Below are 16,911 nucleotides of genomic sequence, written 5' to 3'. Positions count from 1 at the left end.
CCACTCATCGTACCCAGAATCAAAGTCCTTCCATCTAATGAGGTAAAAAAGCTGATTTCGTTTGAGTTTAGAGTCCAAAATTTGTTGCACCTCATAGTGTATTTGGTCGTCAATCAAAGTTGGAATGGGTGGAGCTTTGATGTGCCACTTGTCATCGGTAGGAGCTCTTTTTAAAAGACTGACATGGAACGTATCGTGTACGTGGCGTAAGTTCTTGGGCAAAGTTACAGCAACAGTCACTTTATTTATTATTTTGCGCACAGGGAAGGGTCCTAGGAATTTCAGAGCGAGTTTGCGGCTTGTCTGAGCTAGTTTCAGGTTCTTTGTGGAAATATACACATGATCTCCAGGTTGTAAATCCCATTCGGCCACACGATGGCGATCTGCGTATTTTTTGTAATCCAGTTTGGCTTTTTCAAGATGTTTCTTAATAAGAGTCCATTGTTGCGCCGCCTCCCCCCACCACGAAGATACATCTGGCAAATTAGAGGAATGGAGAGGGGGAGCGTCCAACGGGAAGGGATTGAAGTGAGCTCCATAGACAATTTTGAAAGGGGCCTCTCCAGTTGAAGCGTGTACACTGTTGTTATATGAGAATTCGGCCAGAGGGAGAAGGTCTACCCAATTATCTTGTTGGAAATTAATGTAGCAACGAAGAAACTGTTCTAGTATCTGGTTTGTTTTTTCGGATTGTCCGTCGGTTTGTGGGTGGTGGCTTGAGCTGATGCCTTGCTCAATATTCAACATTCTCAAAAGCTCCCGCCAGAAGTTGGCAACGAACTGTCCGCCGCGATCCGAAATCACCTTGGACGGAAAAGAATGTAATTTTACGATGTGTTTTAAAAATAAATCTGCTAGTTTTCGAGCGGTGGGTATAGCAGTACAGGGAATAAAATGAGCTTGTTTGGAGAACAGATCTACCACGACTAAAATGCAATTATGTCCTTTTGAAACAGGTAGATCAGTGATAAAGTCCATAGATATTATTTCCCAAGGTCTGTTGGGTGTTTCCAATGGTTGCAGGAGACCCGGAGGTTTTCCTTTTCTGGTTTTGGCGCTGAGGCAAACGGGGCAGGAACTAACATATTGGGAAATGTCTTTGCGCATGCCCGGCCACCAGAACTGCCTTTGGATTAGATGCAATGTTTTCAGATACCCATAATGACCAGCAGTGGGAGCATCATGACAGCGCTGCAAAACCTCCAGCCGGAGGCTGTCTGGGACATAAAACTTGCTCCCCGCTAGCCAATCCCCCTGTGGGGATTGGACCAGCTTGTTTCGCGGAGCCTTATCCCCCTCCTTTTCCACCTCAGTTTTAAGTTTCGATTTCCACTCCTGGTTGGCCGGGAGGGGCTGTTTGGCTCGACTGCGAGTAGTCACCACGCCCCCAAGTTGCGTAGGCGAGAAGACCGTGTCGACAGTCTCCTCCCGTTTGCTCCTGTGTTGGGGCATGCGTGATAGGGCATCCGCCAAAAAGTTAGTCTTGCCCGGGAGATAATTTAGAGTGAAGTTGAATTTGGAAAAGAATTCCGCCCATCGCAATTGCTTGGCATTTAGTCTGCGTGGGCTTCGGAGGGCCTCCAGATTTTTATGATCTGTCCAAACCTCGAAGGGGTATCGCGCCCCCTCCAGCCAATGTCTCCAATTAGTAAGGGCTGCTTTTACTGCAAAAGCCTCCTTCTCCCACACATTCCAATTCCTTTCCGCCTCCGAAAATTTTCTAGACAAGAACGCACAAGGCCGCAACTTTCCATCCTCCCCCTTCTGCAGTAAAACTCCCCCTATTGCCGTATCGCTGGCGTCGACTTGCACTACGAAAGGGGACTGTTCGTTGGGGTGGGAGAGGATGGGTTCCGTTACAAATTGCTTTTTCAGGCATTCGAAAGCAGTTTGGCAATCGGAGGTCCATTGTAGTTTGGAGGAGGGTTTTTTAGCTTGGTCCCCTTTATCTTTTGTTTTCAACAATTCTGTTAAGGGGAGCGTGATTTGGGCGAAATTTGCTATAAAGTCTCTATAGAAGTTGGCAAAACCCAGGAAGGATTGTAGTTCTTTACGGGTGGTGGGTGTTTGCCATTCTTGAATTGCTTGTATTTTGGTTGGATCCATTTTTAAACCCTCTTGGGAGATGCAATACCCAAGGTAAGTGAGTTCGGTTTTATGGAATTCACATTTGGACAACTTGATGGGTAGTTTATTATTCATCAAGGTGGCCAGGACCTTTTGTACCATTTGAATATGTTCTTCCTCTGTGTCTGAATAAATTAAGACATCATCAAGGTACACCACCACCCCTTTGTACAGAAATTCGTGCAGAACTTCGTTTATCATGGACATAAATACAGACGGGGCTCCCGTCAATCCAAAAGGCATAACTAGGTATTCATATTGTCCGAGGGGCGTATTAAATGCTGTTTTCCACTCATCCCCTGCCTTGATACGGACGTGGAAGTAAGCATCTTTTAAGTCTAATTTTGTAAAGATCTTACCTTGGGCCACGACGTTGAGAAGGTCTCGGATGAGTGGTATAGGATAGGCGTTGTTGGTGGACACTGCATTAAGTCCTCGAAAGTCCGTGCACAGTCGTAGTCCCCCATCCTTCTTTTTCACGAAGAGAACCGGAGCGGCGTGGGGGCTGTTGGCTGGGCGGATGAACCCTCGTTGGAGGTTGGTGTCGATGAATTTCCGGAGCTCTTCTCGTTCATGGAGACTCATGGGATAGAGTCGTCCTTTGGGCAGTGAGGCTCCGGGTAAAATTTCCACCGCACAGTCCGTTCGTCGGTGCGGGGGTAGAGTATCAGCTTCCTCCTCGGAAAAAGCGTTTAGAAAAGGCCAATACGGTTCGGGTATTTGGTTGATTTCTTCTTGAGTAAGAAGGGCCTTTTCAGTATGAGTTGGATCATTGCCCCAGTTTTGGTTCCAACGGTGATTTTTGCAGTTGGCATGACTGAAGGTGATACATCCTTGTGCCCAGTCTATGTAGGGATTGTGATCACATAGCCACTTGCCTAGAATTAACGGGTATTTGGCAGTGGAGCTGATGACAAAAGACCTCTTTTCCCAATGTTGTCCCATGCCTGTGATCACTGGGATGGTCTCAGTGGTAACGGGGTTCATATTGGTGCCATCCATTTGTTCAAAGATTACTGGATTTTGTAATTCCCGAGTTGGTAAGACTAGTCCATTGACTAGAGCTGGGGCGATGATGTCTCTCGAACAGCCCGAGTCGATAAGGGCTTGCACTCGGATGTGCATTTTTCTCTCTGGGTTGATTAGAGTTACTGGCATGAATAAGATGGACCCAGGCGGCCGGTTCCGTGCAGGGACGGGCTTGGGGTGGATCTGTCGTTTGGGCCCTCTTACGACAGATCCATCTCGTTTCCCGACTGGGGGCTTTCTGGATTGACTTCTGCGTTTGGGGAAGCGGGGTCGTATTCCATAACTTCTTCCGCTTCCAGTCCTCTCTCTGAGGCGGGCCTTTGGGAAGCGCCGCGGCCTCTGTTCGCGCGTGGCGCGGGAATCGGGCGTTGGAGAGTAGGAAATGGAGCAAGGGTTGAGCGCCGTAGTTGAAGCGGAGGTCTTTGCACAGGCCGGTAGGGGCATTGTGCTGCAAAGTGACCGGCTTGTCCGCATTGCAAACACAGCCCTTGTTGCCATCTAGCATCTCTCGCTCCACGGGTGGCGTACCCAGCTCCCCGTCCTCCCTTCTGTAAAGTCAAGGGTCTTCTTTGTCCCGTTTGTTGTTGTTGTTCAACCAAACGGACTTCCAAAATGCGATTCTCAACTTCGCATGCAAGTTGGATCCAACCTAACAACGTAGGGGGATTGTCCTGCATGAGGGCTCTGTCCAAAAGTCTCGGGTTTAGTCCTTGCTTGAACAGAATGATTTTGGTGGACTCCTCACACCTAGGGCATTTGGCGGCCAATTGTCGGAATTTCGTAATATAGTCTCTCGCCGACATACTGCCCTGTTTAAGGGCTTGCAATTCTGTTCGGGCCCTGGTTTCCTCTAAGGGGTCTTCATATTGCGCTCGGATAGCATCCACCAACCCCTGGAGAGTATCGAGTTCCGGGGCCCCGATATTGTATAGTCCTACATACCAGTCCGCTGCTTTGCCTTGTAAGCGGGAGCCGAGATGTTCAATTTGACTGGCCTCGCTGCCGAAGAGGTGTCCCCACCGGTTGAAGAATTGCACCACTTGCACTAAGAAAAATCCCAGTTTGGAGGGATCTCCATCAAAAGTAGCTTCCAGTTTCACCCAACCCATCGGGAGGTCTTGCCTCGGAGCTGGTGCTGGGTAGAAGTCCGTCGGAAGCATCAATGGCACTTGAGGTATGGGGGGACCCGGTTGTGGTAGCGGTGCTGGCGGCGGCCTCACCGGTTGAGCCGGGGGTGGCGGTCTCGGCTGGGCTGGCGGTGGTGCTCTCGGCTGGGCCGGTGGCTGCAGTCGTGGTCGGACAGGCGGCTGCAATCTCGGTCGGGCTTGTGGTGGCAATACAGGAGGTGCTGGCAGTAGCGGTTGAGGTGGAGGTGGCCTGTGCGGCTGAGTAATGACCGGCCGCTGAGGGATGGGTTGGTGGGGTCGTAGTGGTGTAGGTCCCACCGGTTGGTTCGGAGGTGGTAACACGGGTTGATCAAGTGGCAAACGTATCGGTTGCTGCAACGGGGTTAACTGCGGTCGAAGGGGAAGGGGCCGCAGCGGCGAAGGTCTGATGGGTGGTGGGTCGCGCGGGCTTGCCCCTCCCGACGCCGTGATCCTGGGAAGCAGAGGCTGATCTTGAGGTGCCGGTAGGCCGTCCCTCGGGGTTAGTTGAATGGGGACCGCTTCTCGTGGTTGTTGTGGCAATTCCTCCCCAGGAGGAGCCGGAGGCTCTTCCGTCTGAGTCGGCCGTACCGTCGTTGTAGAAGCAGGAGGGGGTATCACCGTCGTCTCGGTTGGACGGGTTGGTCCTTCTTCCCCCTCTCCAGGCCGCTCAGCTGGAGTCTCCTCGGCAGGTGTATCCCCGTCTGATTTAGGGGTTTCCGTTGGAGTCTCTCCGGGTGCCTCAGCTGGAGTATCCCCGCTAGGCGGAATTTCGTCTAATCTAGGGGGTTCCTCGGGCGTTTCCCCCGGTTCTCCAACGTCCTCCACTGGATAGGACATAACGCTTTGGAGGGTGGCTATTTGTACAGCCATTTCTTCAGGTGAAAGCCTCTCTCCTGCCCCCATCGCTGAGATTAGGTGGATGGCATGAGCCAAACTTTCCTCCATGTCAATCAGTCTAGCTTCCAACTGTTGCATTCGGCTTGGACCCGGTTGCCCCGTAGCGGAATCTCCCTCAGTTGTACTCACCGGGGAAAACGGCTCCCAAGGCGGAGGATCTCCTTGATCGACTCTCGATCTCGCTGCTAAAATTCCTTTGGCTAGACCCGTCACTGCCGAGATCCCGGAATCTACAGCATGGGTGCGACTTTGCATCTGCACCCAACTTTGTTCAGGAACTTCCGTTGGTTCTTTCCATGGAGCAAGTTCCGAATAATCCCAACTCAGGGCGCCGCGGTGGGATGTATTCCCGTCCGTACGTTCGGTCGTCCTGTTCCAAAACAGCCACGGTTGGCTGCTATCCAGCTCAGGGACAGTTCCTAGGCTTCGGCGCCCGTCCATCGAAACTCTAGGATGTAGTCCTCCGGCCCGGCGCTCTCGCGTTTCTCGGGGTCTGGCTCCCCACTCCGACGGGGTGGGTAACGAGATCAAGGGGAGAGCGGTAGCCTTCGGCCTGGTCCCCTCACCGCCGAGGTCGATGAGAGGCGGTGTGGAGGTCGAAGCTCCGGCCCCGACCGACACCAGTTCTTGAGGTTCTTGGGGTTGCGCTGTTTGACTGTCGGGGGACGCATACGGATCAAACAAGGGATCCTTGTCCGGGATTCCCTTGGATTCCGCTGGGCCCGACTCAGGCATGATTGGTAACAAAATGTCAGCTTGTGGCTAGATAAGGCTCTTCCTACAGGTTCCCTTTCAAAAGCAAACAGGAGTCCATTGATTGAATAAGGAAACTTTACTGCAGAAAAGGTCCATTATAGTCCACAGTCCTGAATAGGAGACTCAGGATGGTACACAGTCATTGTTACCAATGAAGGGCAAAGCATGAGGTACAAAGTAACAATACCCATCTGGATTTGCCTCCCCCCACAGTTCTCAAAACAACATCTCTCAGTCCTGGGAAGCTGCTCTCCTTCAAGGCCAATGCTTGGTGGAACGGTGTTAGACAAAACAGTCGCCTCCGGTGGGAATGCTGCCTGGGAACTGGTGCACCTGGGAAGAAAGCACTTAAACACTAGAAGCATTAGAAAATGGAGTCAGTACAGTTTAGATATACACTGGACCTGACAGCTAGAAGCAGGGCTTTTTTTCAGCAGGAATGCGGTGGAACGGAGTTCCGGTACCACTTGAAAATGGTCACATGGCCAGTGGCCCCGCCGCCTGATCTCCAGACAGAGGGGAGTTTAGATTGCCCTCCACACAGTGGCGCAGAGGGCAATCTAAACTCCCCTCTGTCTGGAGATCAGGGGGTGGGGCCACCAGCCATGTGACCATTTTTGCCAAGGGTGATTAAAACTTTACAAATCTCCCCCCTTGTTCCAGCTGACCCAAAGTGACATCATTGTGCAGTCCTGAGTTCCATCACTGAGTTCCACCACCTCTTTTCCCAGGAAAAAAAAAGCCCTGGCTAGAAGGATGACACTAAGCTTAAAAAGTGGGAAGGGCAAGAGTATGGAAAAATGTGGAATGGTGAAGAATCACTTTCGCTGTGGAAGCAGGATGTGAGGCTGGAAAGGAGTGACCTTTTGCTCAGTAGCTGATGGCCGGGAGCTGTAGGAAGGGGAAAAGTTTGAGAAAGGGTGAGAACCCAGGAACAGTTTGTATGCAGGATTACTGTGAAAGTGAGAAAAGGGAACTTTACATTTCACACTGATATATAGAGAAAAAGTATCCACATATCCTCATGGATTTTTATTTGTTGATGTGTTTATGTTTTGGAATATCACTCAATGATCTACAGTCACTTAGGCCACATTCTGTAAGGAATGATAAAGGGGTGAGGGGGGGTGCACCACAGTAAAATGAAAATGAAGAGATGGTGCAGAAGAAATTGTACCACCCCTCTGCTAAAGTGCGTATACAGGAACAGAACTAAAAAGAATCTGGAAGATTCCCCCTGATGAAGCTGCATGCAAAATGCGTAGGGATTGTACAATTATTAAAGAATCTTTTTCTTCTGCACCAGTTGTCTCTTCATCTTCGTTTAACATTCTGTAAGGGCTATTTGAGAGGTAGATCCAAACTACTAGTGATTGCAGGCAACTGCAATTTTGCCCTACCTTTGGTTTGTGAACCAGATTGTAGCTAGTCATTTTATCCCAAACAAGCTTGTCTCTGTCTTCATAGACTCTCTGAGCTAAGCTACAAGTGACGCCTGCCACAGGTTGGACACTTGTCAGCTTCCCTCAAGTTTTGATGGGAAGTGTAGGCATCCTGGTCTTGCAGCTGTAATGGAGAGCCAGTCTGTAAAACCAGGACGCCTACATTTCCCATCAAAACTTGAGGTAAGCTGACAAGTGTCCAACCTGTGTAAGACGTCACTTGTAGCTTGGCTCTCTATCCCCCTGCCGCGTCTATTCTGGGCTGTTGATTTTGGACTGCTATAAGTAATTGTCTGTAGTAAGGAGAAAGCACAATGCAGTAGCCCAGTCAAGATGACTTGTCCAGGCACTGATGGCCTGTGCAGGGAGGGAGAGTGAGTACAAGCAAGCATGCTCTCCCAGTTCCCTGCCTCTGTACAATCACGAAGTCTTCTGCTTGGAGCAAATGGGTGGAGGAAGTGTCTGTCCTGCTCATTGTAATTGGCAGTGTTGTGAAAGCTGCATCACTGATCACGGGGAGGAAGCGTTATGCATAGACACTTTCTCTTCGCATTCGTTCCATGCATTTGATGTGCCAGTTGCACAGAGATTGGGGGGCAGAGCCAGGACACTCATACCCGCTCTTCCTTCCCTCACAGTCATTCAACTTGCAGATGGGTTCTTTTATAAAGACCAATATAAATATCATATGAGCCCTGGCCTGGATGGCCCTGGCTAGCCTGATCTTGTTAGGTTTTGGAAGCTAAGCAGGGTCAGTCCTGGTTAGTCCATGAATAGGAGCTCATCAAGGAAGTCCATAGATCCAGAGGAGTTAGCCATGTTATTCTGTAGTTGCAAAATAGTAAGGGGTCCAGTAGCACCCTTAAGACTAACCAACTAACCAAGGAAGTCCAGACTCACTACACAGAGGCAGGCAATGGCAAACCACCTCTGTTTGTCTCACGCCTTGAAAACCTTATGGGGTCACCATAAGTTGGCTACAACTTACTGGCGCTTTACATACACACACGAATATTGTATCATCATCATCGGTTGTTTCCACATGGCTTACTTTATTCTGCAAAATAGAGAAATCTCGCATGAAATCTTGCAAGAAGACATGATAACAGCGTCTTCTCGCGAGATTTCGCTATTTTGCAGAATAAGGTAAGCCGTGTGGAAATGGCCATCATTTGTTCTGCTTATATGGCCATAGGCCTGAAGCATAATTTAATACAGTTAAAATCAAGTACAAATATGCAATTACTAAATAACAACAGCTTAAAAGTACAGGATCTATAAGATAAAAATATATGATAAATAGGATATTTTATAAAATAGATAAAAATGGGTCATATAATTAAAATTCAGCATTTAAATATAAGAAAAATAAAACTTGACTATATCTAAATAGAGATGACAGTGCTGAGTCTCACCTAAAACTTATTTCAAACTGATTTTGCATTTCAGTGAAATTATTATTGACAGAAATTTCGCCACTGAGACCGTTATTTTCAGAATAGTATCTGCCAATAAATAAGAAATCGTCCCCGACTCCATTGTATGAATGGAGGACACTGAATCTGGAAGTCCAAGTCCAACGATGTGCTTTTTTCATTCCAGTTTGCCTGGATAACACATTTGGCAGTGACTGCAGCTTAAGCTGTTCTGATTGTATGAACAGAGGGAAATGCAGCAGTGAAAACAGCAGCTGTGACTGCCCACCTGGTTGGACTGGCGTTATCTGTAATGAAAGTAAGTATTGGACATTTGGCAACATTCCCCAGCCTATCTGCTGTTCTTGCATAGCTGCGCTTAAAATGTTAATGGGGGTGACCTCTAGCCCTGTGAGTCTTTTAGTGGCAAGGGAGCAAAATCCTTTACTTTGTCTAATAATTGTTTATACATTTAATGGCCAGTGTAAGGCTGTGCCTGTATATTTTAGTGCTCCTTGGAGTGGAGTTCGTAAAAGAAAAAAATCAAAACTCATCAGTGTCTCTTGCTCCTTTTCATTTGGTCACCTTGCCCATCAATGTGTATTAACATTTGTATCAGTGTGGAATAACCCTTGTCCCTGTTTTAACATGCTTTGTCAGTGCAGTCCTCAGCAGAGTTAAACCCCTTGAACTCAGTGGGCTTAGAAGAGGGTAACTGTGCGTAAAGTTGCATTGTGCTGTTGTTGTGCTATAGCAATCATTCTCAGCTGGATTTTCCAGTGCAGACAAGACACTCCAGGTGCAAATGATTGCTATGGTATATTGATTGCACAGTCCGCTGTGATGCGTGAATGCAGTCTAACACAGGTTTGCACAGTATGACCCACCATGCTGAATGCAACCCACCAGCTATGTATTAGGACATCAGACCTGATGTTAGGATGCCAGATCTTCAGGAACTGACAATGGCCCAGGCCCTGGGGAAACCCACTACTACCTCGACAAACATGTTCTGGGAGTGGCTGCTGCCTTCCTTCTTTCTTTGGGCTGTGGCAAAAACCTGTCCTCATCTACAGGCTTGCTCCTCCAGACCACCATGGCATGTCAGCAACCTAGGTGGGGATCAGCTAGTGTTCCTTGCCACTCAACCGGGTTCCTTTTGAGTGAGCAAGCAGTAGCGATACTAGGGGCCTGGGGCTGTGAGGGAGAAGGCAAGCAGAGAAGGGAATTACTTATTTATTGAACAAAATTTATATCCCGCCTTTCTGCTCTCGTAAGGGCCACCGGGGCAGCTAACAAATAGAAACATACATAATAAAAAATCACATTTTAAAATGATTAAAACCAACCAAAACAGTAACAACAGTTAAACAAGAGCTAAAAACAAACAACATAACAACAATAAAAACAATAAAAACAAGACATTGGGCACAAAGGAGGGATCGCTGAAGGAATGCCGAACGAAACAAAAAAGACTTCACCCGCAGGCAGAAAGTAACGACAGAAGGGGATAGACAAATCTCCCTGGGGAGAGAGTTCCAGAGTTTTAGTGCCGTGACCAAGAAGGCCTTCTCCTGGATTGTCATCTGCCTAATCTCAGAAAGTGAGGGAACCTGAAGCAGGGCCTCAGAAGATGACCACAGTGGTCAGGTAGGTTTATAAAGGACTAGGCGGTGCTTCATGTATATTGGTCCCAAACCATAAAGGGCTTTGAAAGTCAACAGCAGCACCCTGAATTACAGCCAGAAACAAATTGGGAGCCAGTGTAGATTGGCCATATGACCCACTCCGGTTAAAACCCTGGCTGCAGCATTCTGCACCAGTTGAAGTTTCCAAATGGGCAACCCCATGTAGAGAGCATTGCAGCAATCTAATCTAGATGAAACCAGGGCAGATGAAGCTGGTAAAAGAAGGTAGTTGCTGCCACCAACCACTTCCCACGCACCCAGGAAGGACCCAGAATTGGATCCTGTCAATCTGTTCCACTTCTTGCATCTTGAAATGGCTCCTTCTGCTGTGTGAAATGACCACCATTAGCTGAATGTATTCACAGCATCCAACCCACACTCTTTATAGCACATAGTTACACTGGTGTGATGCATTGCAATTCACTACAGCGCTCAGTAGCAAACAAATAAATATTGTTGTCTACAGGATCTGCTCCAGCTCAGCCTTGCATGCGGGCTGTTTGTGTAAAACCGTTCCCTAATAGCTCCATCTCACTCCAGCACAATAGCAGAAACATAATTTCTCTTCATCCCTAATGCAGGTGAAAGATTGCTTTGCTCGTTCATCTTCTACCCTTTCATTGCAGCCTGCTCCGTGGGGACCTACGGGAAAGATTGTCGCAGCCTCTGCAAGTGTCAGAACGGAGGTTCCTGCGACCCTGCGACAGGGGACTGTCATTGCCCACCAGGAATTAATGGAAAGTTTTGTGAAGACGGTCAGAATTTTATTGTTTATCTTGGCCACCTTATTATTGCCTGTGGTTTAGGCCATTGTCTTATTTTAATTGGCATTGATGTGTAATATAAAGCCTCTGTCAGTATAAAATAGACACAACAGTCCATTCTGGGGTTTGAAACAATCTTTCTGGGAAAGATTGGATCTGGACACTGGAGTTTAGGCAACTGATTTCTTCAGATGGTTTTGTATAATGATCCCAGTGATCCTCGATGGGCTGCTATGCCCATATATGGCTCCCAGTCCTCAACAGGGTACAATTGAAACCTTCGTTGATGGTGAGGAGCCTGGGTGTGACCTTAGATGCCACACTTTCAGCCGAGGCCCGGGTCATGACTGTTGCCAGGTCTGCCTTTTTTCATCTTCGACAGGCCAGGCAACTGGCGCCCTGTCTTTTGCCCCGGGACCTGGCCACAATAATCTATGCAATGGTCACCTCCAGGCTAGACTACTGCAACTCACTGTATGCTGGGCTGCCCTTGGGCCTGACCCGGAAGTTACAGCTGGTCCAGAATGCAGCGGCACGCATCCTTACCGGAACGCCAATCCGAGCACACATTCATCCTGTGCTGTGCCAGCTGCACTGGCTCTCAGTGGAGTTCCAGATCCTGTTCACGGTGTTAACCTTGGTATTTAAAGCCCTTCATGGACTGGTACCTCCATACCTGTGGGACCGCCTCTTCCATTAAGGTCCCCTGCAGGGTGTTGTGCTCTGCAGACAAGCAACTCCTGGTGGTCCCTGGCCCGAAGGACATGCGTCTGGCCTCCACCAGGGCCAGGACTTTTCCTGCCCTGGCTCCGGCCTGGTGGAACGTTCTCCTGCTGGAAATCCGGGCCCTGCAGGACCTGTTACAGTTCTGCAGGGCCTGTAAAACAGATGTTCTGCCGGGCCTTTGGCTGAGTGCCAGCGGGTGTCCTCCTTTTTCCATCTAAGACCACCACTTTTTCTGAGGCTGCCCTCGGCCATCTGCTATGCCCATATACAGACTCCCAATATTTGTTTAAATAACCTGGTCCTGGACTATTTTAATGACTTTTAAAAAAAATTATTATTGATTTTATGGTTTTGTAACTTTTAATGCATTTTTTAATGTTAGCTGCCCTGAGCCCAACTGTGGGGAGGGCGGGGTATAAATCAAATAAATAAATAAATGCCTCCAGAGCAGAAGTCTGCCATTTATGGTTCTAGAGTCAAATTTGGCTCACTATAGAATCAAATGTCTCTCTTTGAAAAAGAAATTAAAATCTTTAAGTTGTATTGGAGGGAGAGGTGGGTTGTTAGAATGTGGTGGGAATGGCTGATAAAGATCATTAGGGACCAAAGGGCTTCTTAGAGATGATTAAATGTTTGTGGTGAACAGCTGCCCATATTGGGGTGAGAACCATGTGGGGATTTATGCTACTGCACTAAAACAATTGCAGAGGGTGCTCCTGTGTATATTTATTGTGAGATATCGCATGTGCCACTTCCTGATAAAGGACTTGTGACAAATATATCTAATTCTCAGCATGGCCCCATCTGCGGATACCTAAATACAGAGACTGGGCCATGGACAGGCAAGGCAAATCTTTCTACAAACCTGAGAAAAGCTCCAGGTTTTCAGGAAAATCTGACTTCTAAGAAAAATATATGTGAGGTAGGGGTTAAAAAACCCCAAAATGATAAAAAATGCCTGTTGTTCTAACAAACAGATGCCCTCAGTGGCAGTTGCTTAGCAACCACAATAGTATTCAAGCCGTTTTTTCAGTCAGGAAAAGGCAGGAGAAGGGGGCAGGGCCCTTTCCAGGGCTGTTTTGGCCTTTGAGGGAGGATTCCCTCTTTGGGATCAGGTCGGGCAGTAGCCACCAGGCAATTTGCTATCATGCAGCTTGCATGACTTACCCAGACCCACCTACTTGTTACTGTTCAACAGCAGTCACAAAATCCAGTGTGGCGGTTAGAGTTTCAAACTACGATCTGGGAGACCCAGGTTCAAATCTCCACTCTGATGTGAAAGCTCACTGGGTAATTCTGGGCCAGTCACACAGTCTCTTCCCCACCTACCTCACAGGATTGTTGGGAGGATAAAGTGGAGTTGGAAATGATGTAAGCTGCTTTGGGTAGCTGTTTTAGAGAAAAGCAGAGTATAAATGAAACAAATAAATGATACATATAAGTGATGGACAGATAAAAGATGAGTGGGTGGGTGGGAAGGAAGGGAGCAGGGAAATTTGAGAATATGGTGGCTGCCAGGAAGATGGAAAGAGGGAATAGTATGGGGAGGGGGGGTACAAGGGAAATGGCATGTGCCCTGCCAATACTTGTTGTGGGTTCCCAACGCACAACCGGGCATGGCCTCACAGTCAGCACTGAAAAAATTGGCCAGACTTCCCAGGAAGAGGCTGCCAGGGGTAGGGATGCAGAGAAAACAGAAGACTGGGAGAGATATAGGCACGTTGGTCAGTGAGTGGGAGAGTCAGAAGGGAAAAGGAAAAGGTGAGATGCTGTAGGGACTTCCAGTGTACGGAAAGAAAATAGTGGGGGGTGGGGAAGTGAGATGCCCCCTGCAAGTTCTTGTGGGTCCCCTACTTAAGTTCAAAAATAAAATATCATAAGCTAAGAAAATTTTTAGATAAACAATCATGTGGACTAAGCACATTTCAACCCAACACTTCTTCAGTGGTCTCTAAAAATGGTATTGCTTCTAAAAGTAAATATACATTTATAATGCAGTATCAGGTGGAGAAAACAATATATATTGTCGAAGGCTTTCATGGCCGGAGAACGATGGTTGTTGTGGGTTTTCCGGGCTGTATTGCCGTGGTCTTGGCATTGTCGTTCCTGACGTTTCGCCAGCAGCTGTGGCTGGCATCTTCAGAGGTGTAGCACCAAAAGACAGAGATCTCTCAGTGTCACAGTGAGAGATCTGTGACACTGAGAGATCTCTGTCTTTTGGTGCTACACCTCTGAAGATGCCAGCCACAGCTGCTGGCGAAACGTCAGGAACGACAATGCCAAGACCACGGCAATACAGCCTGGAAAACCCACAAAAACCAAAACAATATATAGTTCATGATTTACAAGCTTTGTTCTGGAAGACCAACTACCATATGCTATTTCTACTCTATAATATATTTGTAAGATCGCTAAAATGCCACCTATTAATAGCTGGCGAGGTATGTTGGCAAAAAAAGAGCCAGATCCATTTAAAACAAAGCAGTGGAATTAATAGTAGAGAAGTTGCCCTGCAAGCACTTGATGCTGCATGCACGTATCCCAAGCTCCACCCGTTCAAAAAGGCCCGTATCCAGAATAAATGGATATCAGGCACATAGTCCCTAAAGGATCTCCATGCTAAATGTCCCTGCAAATTTGCCTGGTAGCAGTTCATCTCCCAGTGCCTGGCTACGGCACTCTTAGCATCCCTCTCCAGCATATCCCTTCCTGGATAAGCTCCCTAAAGATGGGTACAGCAGAAAAGACTGTCCAGTATGTAGTAGTAGGTCCTGAGGTCCCAGACATTTGCCACCCACGTTGTGAGCAGCGGAACCAACATAAATGTATTTTTCTCCTTTGAATTCGTAGCCCACCCTTCCTTCATGGAGTTCAGAACAGCACATATGGGTTACTCCTCCTTTATTTTATCCTCACTGCAACCCTGCGAGGTAGGTTGGGCCTAATGAAAGAGGACAACTTGCCAAAGATCAGTTAATGAGCTTCGTAGCCAAGGAGAGATTTGAATCCAGGTCTCTTTGTTTCTAATCAAATGTAGCACACTGGAAAGGGTGTGCACAGGGTGTGCGGAAAGTGATCACATTTCACAGAACTGCCAGCAATAGATGGATCTTCCATGGTGCTCTGTTAGTATATTTGTAATATAAACAGAGAAAACAGTACCATTGTTCATTACAACCCTCCGTTCTCTCCCCTGCCCCGCTCAATATCTGTCAGGTTGCCCCAAAGGACGTTTTGGGAAGCACTGCAACAAGAAATGTAATTGTGCTCACAATGGACACTGCCACAGATTTTATGGAGCCTGTTTGTGTGACCCCGGGTTGTACGGCCGCTTTTGCCACCTAAGTAAGTCAAATCACTCTGACCAATGTAAGGAATATACTTAAATACCTGAGAGATATGGCTTATGTGAAATGATAAAAACAAAGGAAGAGGAGAAACCTCTACAAGGAGAAGAGAAAAAGATGTGCTGAGCACCAGAGGTTATAAACGTTTATAAAACACAATTAATGGCTGCACATGTGCTTTAATAATAATAAACAATGTACAAAGACATTGATGATAATGCACAGAAAACATAGCAATCCATGTACAAAACCTCAGCAATAACATTCACAGTAATGCACAAAAAAACAGCAGTTAATGCACAAAGCTGTCGTACATTGTTTATTGTCTTTATGTCTCTGTATAACCCTCTGCTTTCATGCACACGTGCAGCCATTAATCTTGTTTTATAAACGTTCGTAACCTCTGGTGCTCAGCACATCTTTTTCTCTTATGTGAAATTATGACATTGTTTCTAAGACTGCATTCTGAATAAGACTGCTTTCCTTCCTTCTATCAAACTGTCCCTTGATCACTTTCTCTGGGTTGCACTGGAGTTTTAGACTGGCATTGATTAATTTGTCTAGACTCTCTGCAATGTAATTGAGTCCTATCAACCTAGTTATAATGTTAATAGTTTCCCCTATTCTGACTATAGCTTGTCCCAAATGGGTCTTTGGAGCAGGATGCTCAGAAGAATGCTGGTGCTTAAAACAGAACACTTTGGATTGCGATCCCAGAAATGGTTCATGCATCTGTAAACCAGGTTATGAAGGAAACAAGTGTCAAAAAGGTACGTTAACTTGCTGTTTGGTTGGGATCCTTTCTTCACACAGGTTCATCATGCAATATTTGACTTAGTTACTGCTATTCTTCGTAAAGTTGGATGTCCTCTTAAGGTTCTGATCCGTCAAAAGGTGCCAGAGCTGTGCATGCGATGCGTGGCCCTTAAAAAACGTAGCTCCTACCGTGGAAGGCATTGGGGCTACATGTGTATAGCTCTTTCCTTTTAAAAATCGAGCCAATAAGCTCTTTGGTGGGAAAGGGCAGAATCCAAACAGACGATTGTCAGGCTTTGCATGCGTGCATTGAAATCCAGCTTGGGGTGGGGGCGGGGGGCGTTCAAGGACGAGTACCATGTCTGAGCATTCTGCAAAAGGTCCTGCTTCTGCATGCAAGCCACTCTTTGCTAAAGCCTTAATGCTGGCAAATGATTCCCCTCTCTGGTGTCAGGACAAGGTGACGCCAAACGGGGATGTGTGTGAACATGACCTGCTGCCTGACTTGTGCACGTGCCTCTCTTCTTGAGTGGAGGATCCTGGTTACAAACTGACTCCAGGTAACCATGATATACAAATGCAGGTATCCGGGTTACTTGGAATTACCGCCCCCACCCCCCCCATCCCACTGGCATTTTAAAACTGCATTAAAAACTGGATTAGAATCCTAGTTGCAGGGCCTAACTCCAGTCAACACACATGCCACCATCTGCACATCGCAGGAAAATGGAGCCGTTTCTAATTGGGATTCTCTATGCAAGAAGCAAGGAAGGAGGGGTGGGCTGGAGTCTAAGCAACAAGCCAGGTTTGTCCATA

At 47.4% G+C, this 16,911-nt stretch overlaps 1 protein-coding gene across 1 annotated transcript in view; it reads left to right on the top strand.

Annotated features, from left to right (window-relative positions):
* The window catches only part of LOC129332024 (multiple epidermal growth factor-like domains protein 6), a 293,959-nt gene that overhangs the window by 188,930 nt on the left and 88,118 nt on the right, over window positions 1–16,911 (top strand). The window contains 4 exon segments of the mRNA XM_054982775.1: window positions 9,002–9,133; window positions 11,129–11,257; window positions 15,209–15,337; window positions 15,975–16,109. Coding sequence (XP_054838750.1) covers window positions 9,002–9,133; window positions 11,129–11,257; window positions 15,209–15,337; window positions 15,975–16,109 — 525 coding nt within the window.

The sequence above is a fragment of the Eublepharis macularius genome, chromosome 6 (assembly GCF_028583425.1).
Source record: "Eublepharis macularius isolate TG4126 chromosome 6, MPM_Emac_v1.0, whole genome shotgun sequence".
Taxonomy (NCBI): domain Eukaryota; kingdom Metazoa; phylum Chordata; class Lepidosauria; order Squamata; family Eublepharidae; genus Eublepharis; species Eublepharis macularius.
Note: the sequence above shows the minus strand (reverse complement) of the source record. Positions and strands in the feature narration are given on the sequence as shown.